At 34.1% G+C, this 12,907-nt stretch overlaps 1 protein-coding gene and 2 pseudogenes across 1 annotated transcript; 2 read left to right on the top strand and 1 right to left on the bottom strand.

The window, feature by feature from the left end:
- The first annotated feature begins 3,391 nt into the window (after nt 1-3,391).
- On the top strand, nt 3,392-5,097 carry LOC120135786 (annotated as a pseudogene).
- A 1,923-nt stretch (nt 5,098-7,020) lies between these two features.
- Nucleotides 7,021-7,829, bottom strand: LOC120135764 (annotated as a pseudogene).
- Nucleotides 7,830-9,159: 1,330 nt separating this feature from the next.
- On the top strand, nt 9,160-11,771 carry LOC120135752 (general transcription factor IIE subunit 2-like). Its single transcript, XM_039151963.1, has 5 exons — nt 9,160-9,246; nt 9,544-9,847; nt 10,674-10,805; nt 10,945-11,061; nt 11,219-11,771. The coding sequence occupies exons 2-5, from the start codon at nt 9,581-9,583 to the stop codon at nt 11,558-11,560; spliced, it is 858 nt and encodes a 285-aa protein (XP_039007894.1). The 5' UTR covers nt 9,160-9,246; nt 9,544-9,580; the 3' UTR covers nt 11,561-11,771.
- Nucleotides 11,772-12,907: the final 1,136 nt, after the last annotated feature.

Below are 12,907 nucleotides of genomic sequence, written 5' to 3'. Positions count from 1 at the left end.
TATATAAATCAAAAACTTGAATTTGAAACATTCTTGTGCTTAGCTCAATTGAATCTCAAATTAAGTCAATGAACTTTAAGTACATAAAAATCTTATATTGTATTTAAAAAAACATATAAATATTAATATTGTTGATAATTAAATTTTAAAATTCAATATATTATTTTTTTCGAATTGTTCACGAGTTTTTCGAGTCGGATGTCAAGAAGTTGAGTTCGGTTTGTTAAAAATTTGAATCAATTCTATTTAATTTGAGTATTAACCAAATTTTAATCAAATCAAACTTAAATAACTCACGATTAATCTCGTCTCATTTACTATCTTAAATTACATACAATTTGGACTCTCTTGAATCTGCTATTCCATGGACGGCTGCCGGCAGTCCCAATAGATTAGGCCTTGTTTGTCTAAGCCCATTAAAATTCTAATAACAAGCTGCAATAATGCTGGTAGCTCAACATGCATGGTTTTCTTATCCGACAGATGCATGGAACTTGCAGCTTGTTTGGTCTTGAAATTAATAGCATTTATGTGATTTTCAAATTTCCTCCAACCAGGGGTGAGAATAGCCGGGCCGGCCTACAGGGGCCGGCTTGGCCTAGTTAATAAAAAGGTCAGGGTCGGACTTTTTAAAAGCCTATTAAATTAAATAGACTTGATTTGGATTTATTAAAAAGTTTTATAAGTTTGGTAGGCCGGCCTATTTAAAGTGATTACTTTGTAAAATACGTTAATTTAGAGTGACTTAATAGGGATTTTACTTAAAATTAATGACTAAACTGAAAATATTAAATGTTTATTATGAAACATGCTTTTAAACATGCCAGACTTTTAAACAAGCCAGGCCGAGCCCAAATAAAAACATTTGACAGGCTACAGGCCTACAAATATCATCGTAGGACAGGCTCAAACCTATTAAAGCCTGATGTGGCTTGACTTATTCCCACCCCTACCTCCAACCCCTCAAATTAAATAATTTTTCACTCAATCGTAAATAAATTAAAGATTAATTATAAGAATATTTATTTTTATTTCAATTTTGTTAATTATGGTTCATTGATTTTAAAAGATGCTATTTTGATCACTTATGTTATTGACTTGTTATATTTTAGGTTTAGACTAGATTTGTAGATTTTGAAGAATTTTTCGATGAATTGGATATGGAATTCGAGTTCAAGTGGCAAAAGATGAGTGAACTGAAAATTTTGAGATTTTACGATTGTCGACGATGACAAGCGATGATGACTAATGACGGTTGAAAGATGAGACTTTTGTTAGATTCATGAATCAAATTTATATTTTATCAAAAGTTTATAGGTTAAATTAATATTTCAATTAAAGTTTATAAATCAAATTAATATTTTATCTAAAATTCATTATCAAATTAAGAATGAATAATTTTATTAATATATTACATCATCAAATTAATGAGAGTTAACGAGTCAATGATTAAAATATAATAAATTGATGACGTAAATAGTTAAATGTATTTTTAAAAAATATTAATAAAAAGTAATAAAATAGTTTAAAATTTAACATAATTAATATAAATATTTATTGTAATATTGATTAATCTAGGATAAGTACAAGGTAATATTTGTTCAAATATAACTTTTAACTATTTGACATTAAACGCTCACACCCCTGATATTCATGGTGCTCAAACCTGAGACCTCAACGAACAAAATTCATTTACTGCCGAGGTCACTTGGTTTGTGCGAGTTTAAATATATTTAAATCGACGTTAATGATAAATCTAAGAAATATAAATTTAAAAGTTTTAGATAAATAAAAAAATTATTTATATATAATTGTCTTAATATAAAAAATTCAGACTATATTTTTTTCGTGTCTATATTTTTTCCGATCAATTTAAATGTCTAACGTTATCAAAATTATCATTTAGATGTCTTAATAGTAACATACATTAAAAAATTGATTATCTAACCCGTGTTAAGTTTATAAAATTTTTAATTTTAAACCCTTAAAATTTAAATATTATATTTAAAAAAATCTTAATTTTCTAAAATTACAAAAAAAAAAACAACAACAACAAATCCTTAACTCTAATTACATTTACTAATATCATATTTTTGTATGCCGCCTCCCTTGTTATCTCCTTTTTCTAGTCGTCGCTATGATTGTTACCTTTGTCATCAGGCACTAGGATGACGATGGATTTGAGTATTTATGATTTATGGATGTTAAGTTATAATTAAGATTTTACATTTTAATTTTCTCATTGTCATCATAAATGGAGGTTCGATCGACAATAACAATAATAGTATTAAGGTTCGATTGAGTGGTTGTTCATCGATAATAACGACAACCAACTTGGGTAAAAGAATTTCAAGTTAAGTTTTTTAAAATTTTAGAGTTTTTCAAGATTTGAGAAAAATTTAGATTTTTAAAAAATATAATTTTAAGGTTTTTATTTTAAATATAAATTTTATAAACACAACACGTGTCAGATGAATTTTTAACAGTCGTCACGGACGAGGCACCTAAATGATAATGTTAGACACCAAAATTGATCGAAAAATGTTTGAAGATCTTAAATATAAAAAAGATGAATAGTTTAGGTATTTTTTTATTTAAGCCTATATAATTTATGTAAAATTTAGATTCAATAATATTGTTTGTTTTACTCCTACGTCATAAACCTTATATTTTAAGATATACATGGGCGGAACACAAGTTGGACTAAAGGGACCATAGGCCCCCAAATTTAAAATTTTAAATTTGACCCTTAATTTAAAAAAAAAGCAATGCCCTTAAAATTTTTAGAAATTCAAATTATTATTAATTAAATCTCTCCCATAATTTTTTAAAAAAATCTCATTAGATGTCTCAAAATTTCAAAAATTATAGTTAGACCCTAATTTTTTAAAAAAAATATAAACTAAACCTTTCGAAATTTTTTAAAATTTTAAGTTGTCCCCTAAATTCTATCACCAAGTTTTGCTATTAGATCTATATTTTAGATCCTAAACATCAACACTATAAATCTTAAATAAAACGTACATTTAAATAATTAAGATTGTCAAATTTAAATTTTAATATCAAAATATTTTTCTAAACTAAATATCACATATTTATATATAGGAGTATATACTTAACACAAACTAATTGACAATGGGCGGAATAAGTGTAAGTTAAGGCTAAGCATATGTTCCATACTTGTGTTTGCATAACCAAGCAAAAGAAATTGCAAAATTACATTCCAAATATAAACCCAAAGTGTTCATACATTATATGTCCATTCAAATTGTTCATACAAAGCAAAGGTCAATTCGTAGTCGTCAGTTCATACACCGAAAAGTCAAAGAAATAAAAACCTATTTTTCAAAAAAAAAAATAGAAGAAAAAATCCAAAGCCCTTAAAAGCAAAATAAAACGGGAATCGATGCGTTACATTTTCAGCCCTAGCGCTTGTCTGAGGACTTTGTTGAGAAAAGCTCGCGCCTTCTTTGTTCAACTCCGCCACCACGTCGTTTCCGCCGCCGCCGCCGCCGCTGCAGCACTACCTTTCCCGATGGCTACGGAGACTCCTCTAAGGACCAAGGTTTGTATCATTGGCAGCGGCCCGGCAGCCCACACGGCCGCCATCTACGCTGCCCGTGCTGAGCTTAAGCCTATTCTTTTTGAGGGCTGGATGGCTAACGATATTGCCCCCGGCGGCCAGCTAACAACGACAACGGATGTCGAGAACTTCCCTGGATTCCCGGACGGCATCATGGGGTCGGAGTTATGGACCACTGCCGCAAGCAGTCGCTCCGTTTCGGCACTACGATCTTCACTGAAACCGTCAACAAAGTCGACTTCTCTTCGTCTCCATTCAAGATCTTCGCCGATTCAAATACAGTCCTTGCCGACTCGGTCATCGTTGCCACCGGTGCCGTGGCGAAGCGGCTCACTTTTCCGGGTTCAGGTGATGGACAAGGGGGATTTTGGAACAGAGGAATCTCGGCGTGCGCGGTGTGTGATGGGGCGGCGCCAATCTTCAGGAACAAGCCCTTGGCCGTGATCGGAGGAGGCGACTCCGCCATGGAGGAATCCACCTTCCTCACCAAGTACGGTTCCAAGGTTTATATCATTCACCGGAGGGACTCGTTTAAGGCATCCAAAATTATGCAAAGCAGAGCTGTTTCGAACCCTAAGATAGAGGTTATATGGAATTCGGTGGTTGTGGAGGCGTACGGGGATAGGGTCTTGGGTGGTCTCAAAGTGAAGAATTTGCTCACCGGTGAAGTTTCCGACTTGCAAGTCTCGGGTTTGTTCTTTGCCATCGGGCATGAACCGGCCACTAAGTTCTTGGATGGCCAGCTGCAGCGCGATTCAGATGGCTATGTTCTCACTCAGCCGGGTACAACCAAGACCAGCGTGCCTGGCGTTTTTGCTGCTGGAGATGTGCAGGATAAGAAGTACAGGCAGGCTATTACTGCTGCTGGCACTGGTTAGTCAATTTATTCTTTTGATTGTCATCAAGCTGCTTTTTTTTTAATTGCACTGCTAGATTAGAAATACCTGCCATGAAAATGAAACTGCAAATATTTGTGTTGCGATTTATATAGAAAGAAACTTAGGCCATTGTATATTGGTTCGGTTGATTCGACAATTAATTGGCACCCTGACGAGCATCGGGATTCGAGTCTTCGGAATAGTATTATCCGGTGAGATATCTGTAAGTTTCACTTTCAATCCTTTATGAAGCGGTGGCATGTTTGACCTGGACCGGAAGATCATTGATCACCTAAACTTCCTCTGACCAAAAGAAGAAATAAAAGGAACTTAGGCAATTCCATCTGCATTTGCTCTGTTTGTGCACTTGGTGTTATGGTTGAGTTGAACTAACTTTGATCTGCAACAATGCAGGTTGCATGGCAGCTTTGGAAGCTGAACATTACTTGCAAGAGATCGGATCGAGCAATTGATCGTTTGATCAGTGTTCTACCGGGGATTTTATTTGAAAGTTGTTTGATTTGAACCACCTTATTTGTCTATGTTTAGATTCATCTTATTCTGGATCAATATTAGTACTGCCATTGTTATTCATATTGATATCTGGTCGCAATGGAGGTGGATTAGCATTATCATTTCTGTTATGTCAGTAAAGAACACAATTTCTACAATGGATTGGCCTTATGAGTTATGACTACATTTTTCTTTGTTCAATTGTGTTGTAGCGAAGCTTGTTGAGATTGGATATGGAAAATTGTGGATCGAAAACTAGTTAAGTTAGGGAAGCATCATTTACTAGTTAAACAGGTGAACCAAGTTACTTTTACTAGGTAAACAAGGATCGAACAAGTTTTTCGAGCTTAAGCAATAAACCGAGTTTCATAGCGCTTTATTTTAGCACCAGCCTTCCTCACAGGGATGATTATTGCACTATTGTGACATCGGTAGTCGACGTCGATTATTATTATATTGGCTATAGCAAAGCTAGTTTTGGCCGTGGGAACAAGTACAAAAGCCGCTAGCACCACAAAAGCTATGGCCGAATTGGCATGATTTATTTGCACATTCGACATGGCTGGAACATGCGAGTACTTGATCAACAACAGCAACAATTTTGGTGGCTGCATCGCAAGGACATGGCAAACAACATGGGAGACAATCACATACCCCCAACGTCTCTGCAGGAGACTAACATAGTAACACTGTCCAATTTACTTTTCATGTCGAAATCGTTTTCTAACCAGTCAATCAGTTCAAGCAACAACATTTCTATGTACACCGGAGACACATTCAAACTTTTTTAGCATCAACGTGAGACTAAAGTTCCGGAAAAAAACATACCCAGAGAGCTTGTTTGCAGATAGTAACGCTCAGAGCTAGTAAAATGTACATGCATGAGGAAGTAAAATCTTTACAAAAATGTAAAAAACCAAAATACAATCGGAATATAATGAAGCTGAAAACATCACAGTTGTCGCATTTGACAGCCATAAAGGCACATAAACAGGATTTCAGCACACAAGGAAATTGGAACATGCAAAACCAGAGCAGTTTATAAAATGGATTGTCGCTTACAAGCAGCAGCATGGGGATGCCATAAAGACAGGATGTGACGACAGGATAAACAAAAATACAGTTATGTAACCAGAATGGTTTACGTGTCAACAGATTTCGTGTCACCAACATCCTTTTTGAGATATCAGTTCATGCAACAAAGATGACCCTAGTTCCGAGTTCTTAGCTGTTAAAATCATTAGAAGTTTAATCCCTAAAGTGAATCAAAATCTTTCCTCCTTTCTAATAGCTCTAGTCTATCATTAACAGCTATCCGCAAGTTACCCAATAAGTGGAAATAAATGCATCACTTATCCATTAATATGCCAAATTATTTTCATTGTGTTATTACTTATCCATCTTATAAAGCAAGTTAGCAACCTACTTATCTAAAGTCTAAAAGGGAATTAAAGTTGCATTTTTTCCTTATAACAATTTTTGGAAAGATTCTTGATATTGTCACCACAGACTACCGACTTCGTTATTTCAAAGAAGAAAACCCCGAGGGAATCTTAGCACTCAATTCGTCAAACCTAAATTCAATCAAACGTTTGAAGAAGCACATGATTTAACCAATGCCAATATAAAGAAATAACATTAAAAATGAAGTTATCATTTGTAAAAACAAGAATATCGATATGGTAAACCCCACTAAATAAAACTTACCAAAAATGCAAATCTATAACAAGTAACAACCACTAAGGGGGAAAATGATAACTTAAAAGCCTCAATGTACAGCTTAAAGTTCCCTAAATCGTCAGAGTTTTGAAAAGTACCTATTTCCAGAAGTCGGTGGACAGAATATACATGGTTTAACACTGAGTATACCATGTAACTGTTGTCAAGAAAGCTACAACTAAACTCAAAGTATCCAACCTAGCTATTTCACCATTCCATGAACTGATGCCTAAAACATGGAAATTGTGAAATCTGCTTCGACTCCACAAGCTAGTACTAGGATCTTGACCGTTATACAATTGAAGCAGCCCTCCTATAGCATTCGCCGAGCACCCTAAAAGTTTGGTCAAGCTTGAATAGAGTTCTCCATTTCTTCCCCATCACTGCAGCAAGAATTGGTCACAATTTTCCCTACTTCTTTCTCACAACTAAAGACCTGCCTTCCATCAGTCGCAGCCCCTACCTCCTCCTGGCTATACTCCTCAACCAAATCCTTCTCCACCATCACTTCCGTTTCCTTCCAATAGACCATGTCACAAAAGAAATCAGTCAAAACAGTTTCATAGCCTGGCATTTTCGCATAACCCGGAAAATAGTTAATGTCGATGATAAGATAACGGTTCCGAATCGGGTATTTCTGATCACGTCAAAGTTAAACAAGTTCAAATTCATTGCCTTTCTCAAACCCTTAGCAATATCAGTCATGAAACTCTGTGGCGGCAATTCATTGTCCTCCAAATGCATCATCTTATAGTACTTATCATCACTTTTCTGATGTGTGGCCAAATTGGAAACTTGAGAAAACGATAGAGAGCCTTCTAAACTATTCAATTTCTCCTCGGCAACATCTGGTAACGACATCCTTTTAACACATCTCACATATTCCCCAACCACGTAAACCTTAAAAATAACACCTCCATGGTTAACAAATCCTGCAGAACAATCGGGGGCTTAAGCTTGTTCAACCCTTCGTGGTTAAATACCAGAGCCATTTTGTGTGATTTTGCACTAACATCCGCCACCAAGGGCTTGGCAATAACGGGGAACTTGAGCAATTCCCAAGCATGATTATCAAAAAGGGTTTCTTGATCGTAAATCACAATCTGTTTAGGGATTCTTATATTTAACATCATCATGTTCCACCGATACTACTTCTAAATGAATATTAAATATAAATATATGTCCTCAAATAATATTTAAAATGGTCACGTTGAATTAATAATATATTTATCAGTCAAATAATAATTATAGAGTCCGGTTCAACGGTTAAGTGTTTTTGGGACTTAAAATCTTAAATTTGAATCTTACTTCATATTTTTATTTTCATTTGATTGATTAAATTTATTGAATACTTAAAGTAGTGTAAATTCAAATAATAATCAAATTTGTAAGATTTTTAAATGTTTAAATTTATTATATTATTTTGAATAATGACTAAATTAGTAAAATATATAAATTTTAGGATTAAAATTTTTATTATATCGGATTATGCTATCATCTCTGTTAAGTTAACATTATAATGACTAACATAAAAAAATGTAACATTAGTAACTAAATTTGTAAAAACATTACTCAAAATAAAAAAAGAGATAATAATATGATGACCAATAATATAATTTATCCAAAAAACTAAATAAAGTAATCGCCCTACCTATATCATCTACTATAATGTTTATTAAATAATAAAATTTATATCACGAATTAATTGAAAATTAATTCAATCAGGAAAAATAATATTTATCACAAATGTGTTTTAGTTTTCTTTTTCCTTCACGTGTTATATAATTAACGATATGAGCTAAACGTTAACTGTTGGTTAAGATATGATAAAATTATATTTTAATGATATCTACTAGCATCATCGTTACTTTCAAATTTGGTTCAATGTCATAATATTTCAAGCACTTGCTTAATGACTTAATACAACTCAAACGGTTATGAGATTAGATTTTTTCATGTCACAATCAATTGAGTAACATACAGCTCAAAAGATCACCAATTATTTAATGAAAAATGATAAATTTATAATATATAAATAATCATATGACTATTTTGTAACTTTCAATAGTTGAGATACTCAACAAAGTAGCGCCCTATAATTAATGAATTATTTTGTAACTTCTAATAATCAAATGACTTAACAAAATAACACCTTAAAGTCGAGATATCATTCGTGTACTTTATCCTAAAAAGTAATATTATTTTTTTATTAATCTGAAGTGAGTATAAAATAGTATTTACTTAAAGATAATTTTTAATCTTTTAACATTGTATGTTCGTATCGATAACATTCTTAATGCTCGAATTCAAGATTTAAAATCAATAATAACAATTCCTCGCCCTAAAAAGTAATAAATAAAAGTAAAGGGTACTTCGTAGAAAGCTTTTCGTCGTGGAAGGAGATTTACGATCACGTCCCTATATTTTTATTTATTTATTTTCGAGGACCTCACCCTCCTTAATAATAAACGATGTAAAACTAAAGCGGAATTGAAAGTCCCAAAAGCCCCAGGCGACCGAGAGAAGAGAACGCAAAGGCATACAAAAGCAAAGGTTTTGGTTCCTTCCTCTTTTACTATCTTCATTCTTCAATTGATTGAATTGATGATTTTCTTTAATGAAAAGAGCATTTCAAATCGCAATATTGTGTGATAAAAAGTTAGGGTTTTCTTTTTTATGGATGCTCATGTTGATAATTCAATTGTATTATGGAATTTATCTGGTTGGGTTATGGAATTTTGATTCATGGTAGCTTTGTAACATAAAAAATTGGGTTTTTGTTGATTTTTTTATCACATAGCATTCCGACAAGCCCTTTTGGTTTTTTTTCTTTTAAATTGTTGTCTCCAGGATTTGGGAGTTCTGACGGTTGATAAGATCTTAAGCGATGGCTTTGCAAGAAAAGTTAGATAGTTTTAAACGTCAGCAGGAGAAGTGTCAGTCGATGCTCTCCAACATCGCCGCCAAATCCTCATCATCTAGAAGCACCGCAACTCCGAGATCGGCACCCGCAGCTGCCTCGCCTTTGCCCAATGCAAGGCCTTCTGCGCCTATCAAATTCTCTAATGATACCGAGAGGCTCCAGCATATTAACAGCATCAGGAAAGCTCCTGTTGGAGCTCAGATGAAGCGTGTTATTGACATTCTTTTTCAGGTTCTTATAACCTTTTTAATTTAATCATTATGCGTTTGATGCTATAATCAGAGTATTTACCTTGTTAACATGGGTATATGATGTTTGTTGTTTCGGTTATCCTCGGTAAAGTCATGTTTTGCTGGATCGGATGATGAATCTGTCATGCTGCAAAATTGTTTTTGTTGTGATATTGATAGCAATGTTATACAAATATGAGATGAAGGAGAATCCTCTTGTCGGTTTTGTGCAAACTTTAGTTGTTTAAAGTTTTCTGCTCCTGGTCCTGATTATTGTGTACATTCTTTGCCATTTTCTACTGTTATTCTCATCGCATTGAAGTTGTGATAGTTTTACCCTGCATTTTTCATGGTTGGTAATTCAAGCAAATTCAATCATGTTTTAGAATTCTTTTATAGTAGTTGATTCAAGTTTTTCCGCGGTCAGAGTTTGGAATAGCCACCAGTAGGTCCTTAAAGGAGCATTGTTATATTCCTTCGTAGCTCTTTTAAGTTGAAACTGGTCGGTGTTCTTTACTATATTGGAAACAATATTCAAAGTGTTCGGTAAGGGAAGCTCAGGTGTGGGATTCTATTATATCATCAACCTCAAGCAGAATATTGATGGTTTGATTTTACATCAAAGAACGGCCAGGGACTTGAGATTTTATTGTGTACCCAATTTTCCGAGATCTTTTAAAAGTGCTAGTTGACAGTTCTATGGACTTTTCAAATGTTTGTTTCTGCTGACATTACTCTCATGTTATTGAAAAGAGAATTAGCTATTAGTGCTCTGTAAGGAGCTGAAAATTTTAATTAAGCTGTAATATATGCATTGATGGTTGCAGACAAGGCAAGCGTACACACCCGAACAGATCAATGAAGCATGTTATGTTGATGTCAATGGTAACAGAGATGTCTTTGAGGGCTTGAGGAAAAATCCCAAAGTAAATTTTGATGGAAAGCGCTTCTCTTACAAGGTGATGTTTACTTAGTTGATGCTCTGACCTTATGATAGACTTGCTCTTTTTTGTTCTCAGCATGTACGTAATAACAAGCACTGCCATATTGCTTAGTCTCTCATAAAGGATCGCTACATGGTATATGTTATCCTTACAGGCTAAGCACGATGTAAAGAACAAGAACGAACTTCTTGTCTTGATTCGGAAATTTATAGAAGGCATTGCTGTTATTGATCTTAAGGATGCTTACCCAAATGTGATGGAAGATTTGCAGGTATAAATGAGTTGATATTTTCCTCCACTTCCTACTGCTTTTATGTCTAGATTTAAGTTTCCATATTGGATCTTGTTAGATAATTAAACTTCGTAAAAGCAACTGTAGAACGTTATGCGGGATATGTTACATAAACATGTAAATGTTCTTTTTGTAGGCACTGAAAGCTGCGGGTCAGATTTGGTTGTTATCGAATTTTGATTCTCAGGAAGACATTGCCTTCCCAAATGATCCGAGGGTACCTATCAAGGTAGATGATGACCTTAAAGAATTATTCCGGTCAATCGAATTGCCACGAGACATGCTCGACATCGAGAAGGATCTCCAGAAGAATGGAATGAAACCTGCTACAAACACGGCAAAAAGAAGAGCTGCCGCCCAAGTGCAGGGCATTTCCTCCAAGCCCAAACCTAAACAGAAGAACAAGGAGTTCTCCAAGAAGGCTAAACTTACCAACGCCCATCTTCCTGAACTGTTCCAGAATCTGAAAAATTCCTGAACCCAGAATGGGGTTGATGAACAGCTCTACGTATTCACAAGCATTTGCATATAAACATAGACCAAGCGAGCAACAAAGATTGATCTGATTTGTACCGATAAGAGTATTTACATTTTCTTATTGTTTGATTTGGTTTTTTTGCAGGCTTGAATCTTCATATCTGAACTTGAAAATACACGATAAACATGACTACAAGATCCTGTAGTTTGTACTTCCATTGTTCCATATCTTGTGTTTTAGACATGTGTTCATTTAAAGCACTCATAATTCGATTCGACAATTCAAACCGAACATGTCTATATATTGCCTTTTTTCGGTACTCTATTGAGAGATGGGGATGGAATTTTGATTTAACGGGTTTCAAATTTATAAGGTCGTAGTTTTTGTTGAAAATTTGATCTTTTTATAATATTTTAATTAATTCGTTCGGTAAATAAAAATGAGATTATATATATCGGTTTGAGTGTAAATTTTGAAGATCTTAAAAATTTGATTGAATTTTAAATTAGATGAAATATTTCTAAATTCAGATGAAATTGGATGATAAATAAAAGATTAAGTTTAGGTTGAATTCATGTAGGACATAGCTTTGTCTTTGCATGTATACATCCTTTTATTTGTATTTTTAGGGTTGTAATTAATTTTTAATATTTTTATAAATAATTTAGAGTGATTATAAAATAATATTTATTTAAATTTTTTAACCTATTAATAACGTGAATACTCACCCTTACTGTGGAGTTTTGGTTTGTTTATCAACATGACTCCCTTACCAATTATAAAAATAAATATAGAGCTTCATCTTATTGATAACAATTACATGTATACATGATGAATCATGTTCCTATTACTTTATTCATGGATATAACATCAAAGAAAACGTGGGTTTGACCTTTTAAAAAAAAACTGAAGATCTACAAAGTAGTACACTTCATCAATTCTTCCACAAAATATTTGAACTTTTAGTCGGTGGCCGTTTCTTCTTCTTCATCATCACCGACACCTCGCCCATGAAGTCTCAAGCTCTCCTACTCTCTACCGCCTTACACGGCGCGGCTATTCGGATGAACCACCGTGAATGACTGTGCCTGTTACACTAATACATATACATGACTGCTACGGAAAAGGAAAGGAAAGAAAAAAGAACTGAACTATCATCTAATCAGTTGTGGAGAGGGTTTGGTCCTCCTGGAACTGTCCGATACGGAACTTCATAACCGGTCGACTCTCCGGAGAGTTTTCTGCTGGGAAATGCTGCCATGTGGAGAAGCGTAAGAAGAGGTTTATGGCGGAAAGTGTGATCGTGAAGGAGATAAACAAGAACTTGAGGTTGTGGATGATCATTGT

This window comes from Hibiscus syriacus, unplaced genomic scaffold (assembly GCF_006381635.1).
Source record: "Hibiscus syriacus cultivar Baekdansim isolate YM2019G1 unplaced genomic scaffold, ASM638163v2 tig00110616_pilon, whole genome shotgun sequence".
NCBI lineage: Eukaryota > Viridiplantae > Streptophyta > Magnoliopsida > Malvales > Malvaceae > Hibiscus > Hibiscus syriacus.
The sequence above is the reverse complement of the archived record's forward strand: the minus strand, read 5'-3'. Positions and strand labels throughout refer to the sequence as shown.

Excerpts from the sequence above, each read along its gene's own strand:
- LOC120135752 (XM_039151963.1), top strand. The coding sequence starts at position 9,581 with ATGGCTTTGCAAGAAAAGTTAGATAGTTTTAAACGTCAGCAGGAGAAG. Across the intron at positions 9,848-10,673 it reads TTATTGACATTCTTTTTCAG|ACAAGGCAAGCGTACACACC; the intron begins GTTCTTATAACC and ends TGATGGTTGCAG. Across the intron at positions 11,062-11,218 it reads ATGTGATGGAAGATTTGCAG|GCACTGAAAGCTGCGGGTCA; the intron begins GTATAAATGAGT and ends TTCTTTTTGTAG.